Source organism: Tympanuchus pallidicinctus, unplaced genomic scaffold (genome assembly GCF_026119805.1).
Source record: "Tympanuchus pallidicinctus isolate F22 unplaced genomic scaffold, pur_lepc_1.0 scaffold38, whole genome shotgun sequence".
In the NCBI taxonomy this organism is placed as follows: Eukaryota; Metazoa; Chordata; class Aves; order Galliformes; family Phasianidae; genus Tympanuchus; species Tympanuchus pallidicinctus.
In genome coordinates this window covers 410190-424127 of record NW_026294756.1, presented here as the reverse complement: position 1 = coordinate 424127, position 13938 = coordinate 410190, and the positions used below count along the sequence as shown (strand labels likewise).

The 13938-nt window shown below is 54.4% G+C and overlaps 1 protein-coding gene across 8 annotated transcripts in view; it reads left to right on the top strand.

The window, feature by feature from the left end:
• GATAD2A (GATA zinc finger domain containing 2A) overlaps positions 1-13938 on the top strand; it is a 44703-nt gene that overhangs the window by 16573 nt on the left and 14192 nt on the right. For 6 of the 8 annotated variants that reach the window (XM_052699988.1, XM_052699982.1, XM_052699989.1 and 3 more), the window contains exons 2-3: positions 929-1004; positions 7048-7319. In XM_052699988.1, coding sequence (XP_052555948.1) covers positions 7057-7319 — 263 coding nt within the window. In that variant the 5' untranslated portion in view covers positions 929-1004; positions 7048-7056. Of the gene's footprint in view, positions 1-928; positions 1005-6310; positions 6438-6602; positions 6626-7047; positions 7320-13938 lie in introns of those variants that run through there. The other 2 variants (XM_052699986.1, XM_052699987.1) reach the window with 2 other exon arrangements.

Sequence of the window (13938 nt, the reverse complement as noted above, 5' to 3'; positions counted from 1 at the left end):
CCCCAGCACCCCCAGTCTGGAGGACAGGAGGTGATGAGCTGCTGTCCTGCCTGCAAACAACAGAAACCCGCTCCAAAAAACCTTTTGGAGGAGGGGAATGACTCAGAGCTCTCAATGGCTTAGCAGAAAGGAGAGGCTGAGCTTCCAAAAAGGTGCTTGGCAGCTGCTGAGCATCCATTGCTGTGCCCCAGCACAGGGCTCACTGCCGGGTCGGTGCTGTGGTCCTGGTGGTCGCTCTGGACCAGCAGCAGTGCCATGCAGCTCATTGCCATCAGGTGTGTGGCCACGTGGGTTGGTTTAGTGGGGGTTTCTCACTGGCTGGTGTGCCCAGGCTCCGTCTTTCTTCCCTCGGTGTTTTCATAGAGTGGGAAGAGGAAGGTGGGGACGTTGTGCTGGGTTGTGAAAGGGTTTTTGTGGAGCGTGAGCAAGTGTGGGTCAGCAGAAGCTGCTGTGGAGCAAAAAGCAGGTGAACACATGAGCTTTGTTCATCAGAATGGATGTTACACACTCACTCAAAGCGATTTCCCCCTGCTTTCTCTGTATGATGTGGGGGCTTCATGGATGCTCCTGCAGGGCCGTGGGCTTGTTCTCAGGTGTCCCCAGGGGCAGTGTGGGGCTGCCACGGTGCTGGGCTCCCATCAGGGATTTAGCCAGCATCCATCTGGGCACGAGGACACACTTGGGTGTCCTTCCCATGCAAATGCCAAATCACTGATTGCTCAGCAGGGCTGCTGTGTGAGTTTGTGTGTTGATCCGAAAGCATTCGAGCCCCGACTTCAATTCCTTCCCAGCTCAAACCAGAGGATGCAGTCTCTGCCCTTCGCGGGGTTTTAGGGTCGCTGTCTCAGCGCATGCATGCCAGCTGAAGGCAATGGGCTCATCACTACCTGGACCAAAGCTGTGCTCACCTCCTTGTCTTTTCCTGCAGGACCTGCACTGCGGTCCCTTTCAGCCACTTGGTGCAGACAGGACCCCCCCGTGGGACCCATGAACCTCACTGACAGGTAGGACAGGGGAGGGGATGGCACTGGGGATGGGGCTGCCATTGGCATCGGGTGGTTCTGCTGCCTCAGCTGGCAGTAGCAGAGCTCGGGTGTTGAACTCAGGTTCTGCCTTCAGCAGAAGTCGCCTCTCACTTAACATTTAGCCAGCACTCCAAAATTGGTGCGTCTCCGTAGTTTACTGATGGGCAGACAGAGGAGTTTCGCTTCCTTCTAGCTGGGCATTCACAACAGCTGCAGAGTATTTTCGGTCTTGAACAAGAGGAGAGGCAATAGCAAGCACACAGCAATTCCTCCCTTGAGACCCGTGTAGATCTCGATCGTTTGTGCAACCCCCAGAAGTGAAGTGGTGAATGGAAATGAGATTTCTGCGGCTGCCCTATGGCTCTGCAGTGGTGTTATGTGAAGCTGTGCGTTGGAAAGCCCTTAGGAATGGCTGTCCTGTGCTGGTGGAGCTCACCTCTCAATGGATGATTTAATCAGTAATCTCAGGATTTGTCCGGTGGCTGTTTTGTGGTGTTTCTTTCCCCTCTGGTGATCTGTGTGAGGCCTTCCTGCTCTTCCCTTCTGATGCTTTTGCTCTAGAGGAGGGCTTGGTGTCACTGCTCATAGACTTACTGACTTGTTGCACTGCGCTTTGTGCCATAGTCGACTTCAGAGCTGAGCCCGGGTTTGTGCAGAACAGAACCACCTTCATGGGGAGGGAAGGGTCGAGTGATGTCACACCAGCGCCCTCAGTGTGACATCAGCTGGCGGCGGAGGAGTGGGAGCAGCAGTGAGAGTCGCTGCATCGCTGCCACGCTTCGACCTGTTGACCACAGTTGTGGAAACTTCTTAATCTGCTCTCTTGATCAGTGAGTAATCAACCTCCGGGCGCCCGCCGTGCAGCTCTGAAGCTGCAGAGATGTGCACACGAGTGCTGTCTCCTGGTTCAGCTCGCTGCCTGAACGCTGCCCTTCTGAGCCCCAGTCAGGACTTGTGCTCAGCTGCTGTTCTGCTCTGAGGAATCTTGGTAACTTTTTGTTTTCTTGGTAATACAAAGCCCAGACGCAGTCATTAGCAGACTTCCTGCCCAGTGGTTTCTAGACAAAAATAGATCCATAAAACTTGGGGGAGAATTCAGGTCAAGCAAATCCCTCATGCAGTGGCTGTGGGCAGCACCCTCTGAGCGCACGCTGTGAACCCCAGCTGCGGCCTTAACACTGGTGTAACTCTAAAGCTATTTAGTGAAGAACGGGGTGAGCAAGTGGAGAAGAAGAGAACTCCCAGCGTTGCCCAGGTCTTCCTTTTGGTGCTGTCCTTTGCGTCCTGCTCTGCCTGTCCCCTCTGTGGGTGTACTGAGGCTGTATTGGTAGCTAATGCTGGGTGAACGTGGGGTGGATGGGTGGCAGGTCTTACTTTTGAGTGAAAATAAATGCTTGACGAACGGTTTTTAACCATCAGCTTTTATCTGAGAGGGCTGATGGGGCTGGGGAGGTGAGGTCGGGCTGCGTGCTGCTGCCATTGGACGCGGTGATGTGAGTCCCTGCTCTGGGGGAAGAGCAGCAGCATGAGGAAGAGCTGCACAGATGTGGCCGTGCCTTTAAAACAAAGCAGCACATACTTTCTAAGATCACTTTGGCAGCGAGAGCTTCTTGGAGGTCCTCACCCAATGCCAGCAGATCAGTTTGACCTCCCAGGCCGTGGCCGTTCCACATCCGTGCAGCTCTGTTTGCTGTCATCTGTGGCACACAGAGCTTTGTCAGGAATTGTGACTGCTGTGCTGCACGGAGTGCTCAGAATCCCGAGCTCTCATCGTTATTGTGAGCGAACGGAGCCGAGCTGTGCCATAAGCAGAGATTTAAGGTGCATTGACACAAAAGCAGAGCAAAGCAGAGCAGTGCCTTCTGATGCTGTGGGACCTCTGCTCTGCTACCTGGCCAAGAGCAGAGCTTTGTGCTCGTGGTGCTCGGAGCCTCAGCAGCTGTCTGCTGATGGCACGCACACTGCTGCCCCGCTCCCGTAGTGCTGTGGGCGCAGCGTGGTGCTGGTGGGCTGCCAGGGGGACCTGCGGGCGCTGCCACGTGGCTGCTGCTGCTGTCACAGCGCTGCACGGTGCTGGGCTGCCCTGCAGCACCGGGCTGCAGCTCTGGGTTGCTTTCCACCCTGGGCCCGCTGCTGCGCCGCCGTCCCCGCGCCCACCGCTGCTCCTTTCACCGTGAGCCTCGTGCCTTGGCACAGAGGAAACTTCTGTCAGCTTGCAGCTTCTACCAGCGGTGCTGAGCGAGGCTGCTTATCTTCCCCTGCACGCTCCCGGCGAGGGGAAACGATCCCAAACGATCCCATTGATGCACGGCGGGGTCGGGGTCGCCACGCCTGGGAGTGCCGCCGGCCGGCGTCGGCGTGCAGCTCGGCAGCGTGGCAGCCGGCGAGGAAAGGGTTAAGGGCTGCCATTTTGTTATGTAACACCCTTAATGGACATATCGGTGAATGGCACCAAAATGGCAGGGCTTAACCCTTGGTGGGCTGGCAGCAGGGCGCCCGCTGCCCCCCCTGCCCCGCTGCTTCGGGGTGCTGCCGTGGGGAGCGCAGCCCCGGGGCGGCACGGGAGCCCAGGTGAGGGCAGGTGTTGGGACTCTCATTTCTATCAGGCTGCTGGGTTTTTGTCCTGCCTTCATTCGTTCTTTACAAAAATAATAATAATCCGAATGATCATCCGGATTTAATTTGGGATTCTTGAAATCTGCTTTTTTTTTTTTGAGATGTGTAAGGCCAGGTCCTGAACTCCTGCGTGTGCACGTGTGGGCATGCAGACCCAAGTGCACCTTCACACAGTGCTGCACGCAGGGATCGTAACTTTTCCGAGGAGCTCTCACTTCTGCCTTCTTTCTCAGTGAGTGTACAGGAAAAAGGCAAACAGAAAAGCCACGCAACACCTATGGCACACCAAGGATCAGAGCTCAGCTGCAGCACAGAGCACGTGCTGAAGCATCCCTGGGCTCTGATCAGCTGCACTTAGAAAATAGCTGGAGCCACCTCTGGCTGCTGCTCACCCCGGGGTATTGGCTTGCACGTGCCTTCACCTTCCCTTTCCTCTTCTGTAACCTTGCCTCTTTTCTTGTTGCTGTTTTCCCTTTCACTTTTGGTGCTGGGCAGGAGGGCTGCTGCTCTTTGGTTTTGGCTGCTGAAATAGTGCTGCAGAGCAGGGTTGCTCAGTGCTGCTCCTTTTGCTGCTGCTGGGGCTCCAGCAAAGCCTCAGGTGTCCTCACTTCGGCTGTCTGTTTCCCATCGCTGTGTTGTAAGAACCGATGCCACTGGTGCCATGCTGGGGCTGCCCGCCTTGGTTTGGGCCATACTGAGCATCCCTGGCACAAAGCAATTAATTCCCCACATCTCAAACTTTTTCCTGTTCTGTAGCTTCTCCAGCAGTTGTGCAGGTGGCAGCCATGGGAGCTGCCATGCGTGGTGCCTCCCCGGCCATGAGGCTCAGCACAGGTTTGGGCTTTGGCTGCTGGCAGTGTGCTCAGAGGGCAGTGGAGCGGCGTGGAGGGCTCTGGGGCAAAGCATTGTATGCTAAACTGCCTTTGAATTGTTGGTAGGAGTTAATCTGTTACAGCAATAGCACTTAAAGCTGAGAATTGGCTGCTGAAGTCCTGAGCGCTCTGCTCGGAGCCGCGCTATTTGCTGTAATAAAGAGCGGAACCTCCCATAGAAACTTGAAATTTACTGCGTAATTCTTTCTTACCCTTCCTCCTGGAGAATGGAAGGTGGAGTCAACGCTGTCTGCCCCTCGTGTGTTTGTGCCTGTGAAAGCTGGGGGAAGCAGAGTGGGGTTTTGGGGTCGGCTTCCAAAGCGATGCGTTGTCCTTTCGCAGAGCCTGGCTGTTCTGAGCTGCTGATCTGAGCCCACCCAGCAGAATCAGCTGGTGGAGATGCAATCCCAGTGTATCCAGCAAGCTTCTCCCTAACAATTGCTGTCCCATCTTGCTGCCTTCTCATTGCCATTGCAAAAAGAAAAGGCTCCTTGCTGCTGTGTGCCGTCTTGGGGAGCCTACAGCAGGATGGGCGTGCTGGGAAGGTGCGTGTGTGCACGCAGGCTGTGCTGTTGGCTGGGCTCAGCCCAGGGGTGCTGAGGGGGCTCTGGGGCTCTGCCCCGCTGTGCACAGCTGAGCTGCTGTGAACATGGGTGTGTAATGTGGGGTTGTGGTTCATTGCCTGTTTTTCCATCCCCTGTAGAGCTTTGATGGTGTGTTATTGTTAAATATCACTGTGCGTGCGGGATTTAGACCTGTGGCGTGCGGTAGAGGTGGAGTCCTTCAGTATAGCTTGAAATTCATCTCAGTCAAAGATAGGAGTAATGAAGAGAAATTACAGCATCTTATGAACGCTCCTAAAATGTAGAGCCTACATGGAGGCACTGAGCAGTGCCAGATCAGCACCGACTGCTGGAGCTGTGCTTCTCCTCCAGGACTGGGGGATGTGCAGGTGCTGGAAGTGAACCCAGACCTGCTTGGTTTTGCTTCTTGTCTTCTCGAGGAGGTTTTGCACCAGCTGAGCAGCCCTGCTGCAGGAGCACCTCTGTGACAACGGCAAACCCCCGTGTCCATGAGCTGCCCGGTGGCCTTTGGATGCAGCTCTGGCTTCAGGTACATCTGCACGCAGTGAACGGCAGTGAGATCTGCCATTCCTGCCCGGGTTGTTGGGGTGAGGGGCAGCTTTGCTGTCTGCAGGGCTGCCCATGGCTGGAGCTGGATGCGAGCTGCTGTGCTGCTGCCGGGCCCTGAGCTCAGCCCAGCACACACACGGACACACGGACACACGGACACCCTCCTGCCCGGCTCTGAGTCCAGCAGCAATGGGCTGAGCAGAGCCGTGTGTGACTGCAGCTGTCCCTTAAAACAAAACCGAGTTCTTTGTACAACAGCGGGCAGAGAAACCTGCGGTCACCGTGCGGGGCTCAGAGCCTCCAAACTGCGGTTTCACGGAGCTCTCGGGTGACATTGGTGGATAATGGGGGGCGGGGGGGAGCGAGCAGAGGTTAATTACGTTGCGTAATTATGTTAACCTCGCCGCTAAAAACATTGGAAAGACTTGGTCCAACTATTGTGCGTCGGCCTGGCTCTTGAAATCCAGTTTAAAAGGGGGGGAGGGGGGGAGGCACTGCGATGGGAGGGACTCTTAATTAATTAATTAGAAAGGGAAGGGAGGGCTCCCCCCGCCCTGTGCCAGCCCCGGGCGGCCGGCGGTGCGGGCGGAGGAAGAGGAGGAGGAGGAGGAGCGGCAGGGATGCTGCGGGCGCTGGGGTTAGCCCTGCTGCGGGTCGCCCGCTGCCGGCTCAGACTGGTTTCTGGAAAGTGCTTTGTCTCGCAGGCTGCATCCTGGGAAGGGTCATGTGGAGCCCAGTGATGTCATGGGATCAAAGCCTGACTCAGCTCCGCGTCCGAGGGGTGTCCGCAGGTACCCGCTGCCACCCCGCGGCCCTGCGCTCTGCCCCCCGGCCTGCCCTGCTCCCAGGAGGGGCCGTGGCTGCGCGGCGCCATGCAGGGCTCCCCGTGCGCAGCGCCGTGGTCCCGAAGCCCGCGGCTGGGTTTGGGTCCTGGCACAGACGTGGCGGCTCTCCCAGCCCGATCCTAATCTCCGATTTTGTAATTACGCTTATTTGCATGTCAGGCAAATCCATGCGTTCTTCTTCCTGCTTCTTGGGAGAGCTCCAAACTTTCTCGACGGTGGGGGTTTGCGCGTTCCCCGCTGCAGCCTCCTGCTGCTGTTACTGCAGTTCCTGCTTCTGGTTGATATTCGGAGGGGTTTGAGGCCGTTTTCTCCTTTTGCCTTTTCTGTTTGTTTTCGCCTCACATCAGAATCGCAGGCAGGGTGATGCTGGGTGCTTCGCTCTGAGATGTGTGCTGCAGACAGGGCAGGCGAGCGTACCAGCAAAACTTTTATTGCTCTTTCAGAACTTCTTCTTTCGCAGCGAGCGCCGTACTTTGCCCTGTTTTGAAATGAAGGTGTTTGGTCCAACTTACTTTTTGCCAGGCGTTTAACTCGTTTGTGTCTCCTCTCTCCCCAGAGCCTCACAATGACAGAGGAAGCATGCAGGACACGAAGTCAGAAACGAGCCTTAGAACGTGAGGTACCGCATAACGATGTGGACAGCAAGAAACTAAAAATGGAGAAAGGACTGTTAGGAACTGAAATAAGTGCTGAAGGAGACATGAAAATAAAAACGGATCCCGGAGCTGGAAAAGTGCAAGGACTGTTAAAAAGCGGAGAGGTGAAAGCAACCATCAAAGTGGAGGTTCAGACGGGAGACGAGCCCGTGGACATGAGTACTTCCAAAAGGTGAGTGGGGAGGGGACCCTGCATGGGGAGACGTGCTTGGCTGGCACTGGGAAGCAGCCTTAAGGGCAGCAGGAGCCTGAATCTGAAGGGCAGAGTGCAGCTCTGGCTCCTGCTGTGGCATCCAGCCGCTCCTATGCAACGCTGGTGCTGTGTCTTCTGTGAGCTCAGGCAGCTGTGATGAGCAGCTGAGTGAAGAAGCCTTGTCCTGAATAGAAGAACATACAGGCTGTAAGGAGGATGCGCTTTGAGCTACTGATTGAGGTTTAGAGGATCGTATTAATTGAGCTCTGATATTGGAAAAATAATAGGTGGTGATTGCCCAAACAGAGGGGTTTGAATTGCGGCTTGATTCCTCCTGACAGAGCAGTGTGTGTGGATGGGAGTTTCTTCTTATAGCAAAGGGTGGATTTTGCCACTGGAGTTGCTGTGAAATGATGGCACCCTTCTGCAGCAGCTCTGTGAAGCACGGGTTCTTGGTGCTTTCCCAAAAGGCCGGCATCCCTTCTGTGCCTGAACACTGGCATCTCAGAGCATGAACTCAAAGTTGCTCATTGCTTTGGCACAGGATTTTCCCTTTGACCTGTGCTTGTGCTACACGGGTGAATCAAGTGTTCCTGATGGAGGGGCATCACCTTACGGCCAGATTCCAAATCTTCTGCTGTATCCAACCCAGCTTCTGTCCATAGCAGGATAAAAGCTTGGTCACCACGAAGACCTTGCTTGGTTTTTGCTGCAGTGAGGTGAAGCGATGAGCAGGAAGTCAGGAGCCTCGTTTATTCCCAGTCCCATTGGAGCAGCGCTGTGAGGAGCGGGGCCTGCCTGCAAAATGTTGAACGGTTCTCAGGCTGTGAATCTGCATCTGCTTGGATGTGAGGCGTTACAGCAGTGCAGATTTGAGATGTGAAACTGAAAACACGAGATTCTTATCAACTGCGAGGGAGTTACTGGGAGGAGGGGTGCTGCTGGGAAGGCCAATGTCTTTGATGTGTAATGGCAACTCACCCGTAAACTTTTCCCAACTTTTAATGCTTGAGAAGCAACAAAGACCCCAGCAGCTCTATTCAGGAATCACTTCTGTTTTTGTAAAGTAAGACCTCCTCCATCAGCTCGCTTGAGGAAAGGGGAGAGCTGTCAGCTCTTCACAAACCTGCTGCAAAAAGGGCAGTGCATAACTCAGGTTGCTGGAGTTGATGCCTGCGAGGTGCTCCTGCCCTGCTCAGGAGTTACTGGGGCAGCTGGTGGTTCCCATGTCAGGCAGCGTGTTGTGCTGATAGCAGCCAATCTCTTCAGGCATCTTTTCGTATAATTGCTGGCTAATTAACGCAAGTATGCATACTGTGATTTTATTTTTTGAAGAATATCTGAGAAGATCACTCATAGCTGAAAGCTAACAAGTCAGAGGCGGGCACCCTCGCTCTCCGGTTGCAGTACTTGCCCCCACACGCACGTGCTCTTTGTGAAGCTGTTTGGTAAATGCCTGCCAGTGTTTGTGCTGTATGAGCTGCACGGGGGGCTGGGAGCGAGGAGCTGCGTGCTGAGCTGCCCAGGGAGCAGTGATTGGGGTGAGGAACGTCTGCCACTTCAGGTGGAGGTGGGACATCCTTTATTGCTGCATCCCAGGGAGGTGGGGGAGTCTCGTGCTCTGGAGATGTTCAAGACCTGCCTGGATGCCGACCTGCTGTAGGGAGCTGCTTTGGCAGGGGGTTGGACTCCATGAGCTCTGAGGTCCCTTCCAACCCCTACGATTCTGAGATCCCATCTGTGCACAGGGGGAGACGAGGTTTCCCCAGATAAAAACCACTCGGCGTAAAGAGGCGCTCTGAAAGCAAGCCCTCAGAGTTAATGATCATAACGTAATTAAGAACTTTGCGATGCTCTGGCTGAGCTCTTTGGGTGCTCTGTGAAAGTTGGGACGTTGGCATGAAGTTCTTAACAGGAGCACAGCCGTGGCACAGGGTGCAGATGCCTCCTAGGGCTGAAGATGCTTTGATACAGGAGAAGCAGCATCGGATCCTCGCGTATACAGGAGCACAATCAGTGTTTGTGGGAAGGTGGGTCTTAATTTCACAAGGATGTTTTTAAGCGAGGGATTTACCTCTCCAACACCTTTGATCTTCAGAGGAATTCAGCTTTCATAAGAGCTGTGTTTTCAAAGTAGCTGAGCTGATTTTGTGAGCAGATGAATAAAAGCTGGTGCTGGAAGTGACTGAGCTACTACTGCCTCCTGGGTTGGGTAAATTCATGCGCAGTGATGTATGGGGTTCTGGCTTTTAAACTTCCTTTAATGCTTTTAGAACTGAAAACATAATATTTTCCTTGGAAAAGGTGGCCCGGCAGTAATCGTGGTGGAGCTGACGTCAAGCCCATTGAATGGATGATCCTTCTGAAATCATTTGGATTTTCTTTTCAAGGTCTGAAATGCAGACCTGGCAACACCTGGGCACTAAACTTAAAAAAAAAAAAAAATAGATTTTGCTTAATTTTTTTTTAATTTTTTTTTTCTTTTGCCCTGAACCTTGAAGTTAACTTTATAAAAATAGTATCTGGTTGGAGCACATGTTCTGATGCCAGAAGAAACAGAAGGAAGCCTGTAGTGGTGGAAGGCTCTGGGAGGTCACGGCAGGCCAAAGCCAAGCCTGCTGCTCTGCGTGGCATCGCTGTGCTGCAGGGCTGGCCTGGGAGCAAGGAGCTCTGCCCCCTTCCTAAGGGCAGGGAGCGCTGGCAGTGGGGTGGTTCAGCTGTGTGCTGTGTGCAGGGCTTTGCTGTCATCAGCTGCTGCGCATCGGCGCCGAGGAGCAGAGCATCGCTGGGACGGCCCGAGCTCTGCCCTCTTGCCTCTTTCCTGGCCCTTTCCTCCCTTTGTTGTTGTTTCTCCCTTCCCTTCATGCTCACCGCTTTCCCACCACGTTTGCCCTGTGCTGAGCATCAGTTGCTCCCGCTGGGGCTGGCGCCTTCCTGGTGCTGTGCTGGGCCAGTTGTGCTTACGGTGCTCTGCACTCAGCTCCCAGCTCTGTGCACTGCTGGCTTTGTAACCTGATGGTGGCATTCCTGACACAAACCAGTGGCACGTGCAGTGATGGTGCAGCTCACAGCAAGCTGTGCTGGACACCAGGAGCGACGTTCCTGGGCTCAGGCTGTCCTCCACCGACAGCTGTGTTCCTTGTGTTGTCCTCTGCAGCCTCCTAGTTTTCCTTCCAGTTGAAACTGAAGTCTGGCTAAGCCAACCATTCCCATTCGGCACTTTGGGGTTATATTCCACCACGGCTGCCTGCACCCTTTTGTTTCCTGATGGCCCACAGAAGTACGAAGTACAGCCTTGAGCTCTGGCCTCTCCAAGTGGCACCCGAGCTGGGTTGCCTTAAGCCACGGCTTGTCTGCCTCAATGAGGAGTGAAAAAGAAGGATGGGGGCTCTGTGGCATCCCTGCAGTTGGTGCATTGAAGGCAGCATCTCAGTCCTTTATTCCCTTCACTTTACAGTCTTGCTGGTTATAACACGTGTGCTTGGGGAGGGTTTTGCCTTGCTCTGGAACCCCAGAACGACCGTCTTCTCCGTGTGCTGTGTGGTACAATGAAAAATAACATCTAGTGGGAAGCATTTGGGAGCTGTGTGCGTGGCTGCTGTGCCCTGCCTGCGTGTTCCTGATGGGGTTTGGAGTCTGAGCGTTGGACTTTGAGTTCTGGATTTGGTTTTTCGTTTGTTCCTTTTGGTTTCAGCCTGGCTTTAAAAAAAAAAAAAAGTTTCTTGAGGGATTTTAATGCTGTGTTTTAAATGCAGAGATGCTTTGATTAAAGTTTAATTTATGTTCAGAGGAAGGGCAGGAAAGGAATGAAGTTTGCTTTGCTTCGGTTGCACACCGCGGTTGCTAGATCCATCACAACCCCTTTGATTCATGTGGATGCATCTCCAAAAAAAAAAAAAAAAGAGTCCTCTTTTCCCCACTGCATTGCTTGTTCTTGCCTTGTTTGTCTTCCTTCCCTGCCAAATATTTTTGGATGGGAGCATACAAGCGATTGCTGAATGGACTGAGGCAAAACTGTTGCATATTTGCTCATGTAGATGAAGCTTTCGGCTGAGCAATGGCTGCGCTGCCTCCTGCAGTTACCTGCTGCTGGGCACAGTGTGCTGGGAGAGCGCTTTGCAGGGCTGTGCTGTGCAGCTGGGCTTTCCACCTTCCGGGTCAGTAGTTCTGTAACTTCAATGCCACGCTCAGTGGATTGATCATCGATTGTGCTTTATTTATTTTTGGGGGGGAGGGATCGAAAGAGCGTTTGGGAGCACGGGGAAGATACAGTGTGCAAAAGGCAGCTTGGGTTTCGTGTCACGTCGGTGTCTCCGGATCGGCAGGAGCAAAGTAAAGGCGCTGTGGTTCCGGAGCTCTGCCATGAAAGCAGTGAAGCTCTGTGAGCTGCTCTGTGGCCGACATCCCCCAAAATGAACCTTCCCAGCAGAGCCCGTGGCGCTGGGCGCCTCTGTGAAGAGTTACCATCACGGCTTTGTTTTCTGCCGTAACGCATCATTGAGACTTCAGTCTTGTGGATGGTGATCCTGTTATGGGTGCTGAGTCCATCTCCACGGCCTCGGGTCTGTCGTCTCCAGCACCTTCACTGGTCATTTTCTGCCCCAGCTCAGAGCTGTGAGGCTGCATTCAGCCTCCTGGCCTCGTTCCTTCACGTCACCAACTCGATGTCCCCAAAGCAATGTGGCTTTTCTGCTTTGTTCCCTTGGTTATTTTCTTCCGGAGTCGTCGTGGTGCTCTGAATATCTCAGGATGCTCCAGGACTCCGAGGAGAACTTCCAAATAGCGTGAAGCAGGCGTCCTTCTGCCAGGGGGGCTGGAAGAGGGAATGGAAGGAAACGGGGCCCTTTGCTTTGGGCGTTTGGTGACCTGGGGCTCTGCGCTCACTGCTTCCCACAAACTTTGTGCAAGGTCTCTGTTCAGCCGTGGTTTATTGCCGAGGATGCTTAAATAGGGGCAGCAGCACTGCTTTCATCTTCCTGCGTACAGCCCGGGTGATTGAGACAGCAACGTTTATGAAAGCTGAAGGGGGGAATAATAGAATTATGTCTTTATTTAGCTGAAGGACATGCCTGATGGCTTTGGAGGATAAAGGTCACGGTGCCGGGGCAGCCATCCCAAGTTATTAACTGCTGGTGGCAGCATTTGTCCTGAAAGTGGTGATATTCCCATTGTCTTTCCCATTTTGAAACATCTGCTTTAAATTTCTCTCTTTACACACGCAGGCTGACAGAAGAGCGGGCCGAACTCTTTCCTTATTTTGTTGTTTTGGTTTTCTTTTTAAAGAAAGGTTGTTTTGCAGAGCTGTGCTCTGGGATCCCCTCTCTTTGGGACGGAGCTTCGTGTTCCCCTCGCTGCAGGTGGGATGCGCTCACAGGGCTGCTCTGCTCCGGTTTCGCACTGCCAGGCGTTGCGTTGCTGCTGGAGCTTTTCCTCTTTTCTCCCATTCCGTCTCATTAATCTTCCCAAAGGTGCAGTGAGCAGATGGCTGCTGATGGAGATCTCAGTGGCCGGTGCTGCTGTGCAGCAGTCCCAGCCTTGGCCGTGCAGCTCTCCGCGCCGTTTCCTTCCTGAGGTGCCCAGAAGCCAACAGACCGAGGATCCCAGCAGCACGGCGGCTCTCTTGGGGACTTCCTTTTGTTTTTGTCCGTTTCGCTCCTTTTTCTCGAGAAGCGCCGTCCGTCCCTCTGCACACAGACCCGTGCTGCTGCCCCGCGGCCCGGCCCGCTCCATTTTCTGTGCCACCACCTGGTCCTGACCTCACCTCACAAAATGAAGGCCGGGCCTCACCGGCTGGGACCGCCCGTTGCCATGGCTTTCGCCGTGCGGGTCACGTGATGCTGCGTCACGTGACCCCGCGGTGCCCCACTCAGTGCAGGACGGCGGCGCCTGGAGGGCTCCATGGGCCTCTGTGGGCCTCTATAGGGCTCTGGGGGACTCTGTGGGGCTCTATAGGGCTTTGTGGGGCACTATAGGGTTTTGTGGGGCTCCTTGGGACTCTATGGGAATCCATAGGGCTCTGTGAGACTCTATAGGGCTTTGTGGGGCTCTGTGAGACTCTATAGGGCTTTGTGGGGCTCCATGGGACTCTATGGGACTCTATAGGACTCCATGGGGCTCTGTGGGACTCCATGGGGCTCTACAGGGCTTTGTGGTGCTCTATGGGGCTCCATAGGGCTCTATGGGACTCTAGGGGCTTCTATAGGGCTTTGTGGGGCTCTATGGGACTCTATAGGACTCCATGGGACTCTGTGGGACTCCATGGGGCTCTACAGGGCTTTGTGGTGCTCTATGGGGCTCCATAGGGCTCTATGGGACTCTAGGGGCTTCTATAGGGCTTTGTGGAGCTCCATGGGACTCTGTGGGATTCCATGGGGCTCTGTGGGACTCTATGGGGTTCCGTGGGGTTCAGCCCATCTGTGGTTTGCAGGGCTGCTGTTGTAGGGACTGTCCCTCGGTGTCAGAACCCCAACCCCTGAGTACTGCCATGCTGCTGGAAATGGGGCCCGTGGGTGACAGCACTGCTCTGCTGTGTCGCTGCGGCTGTCGCTGTGTTGCTCTCCTCCCTGCGGGCTGGTTGTGATCTGAGCCATGGAATCAT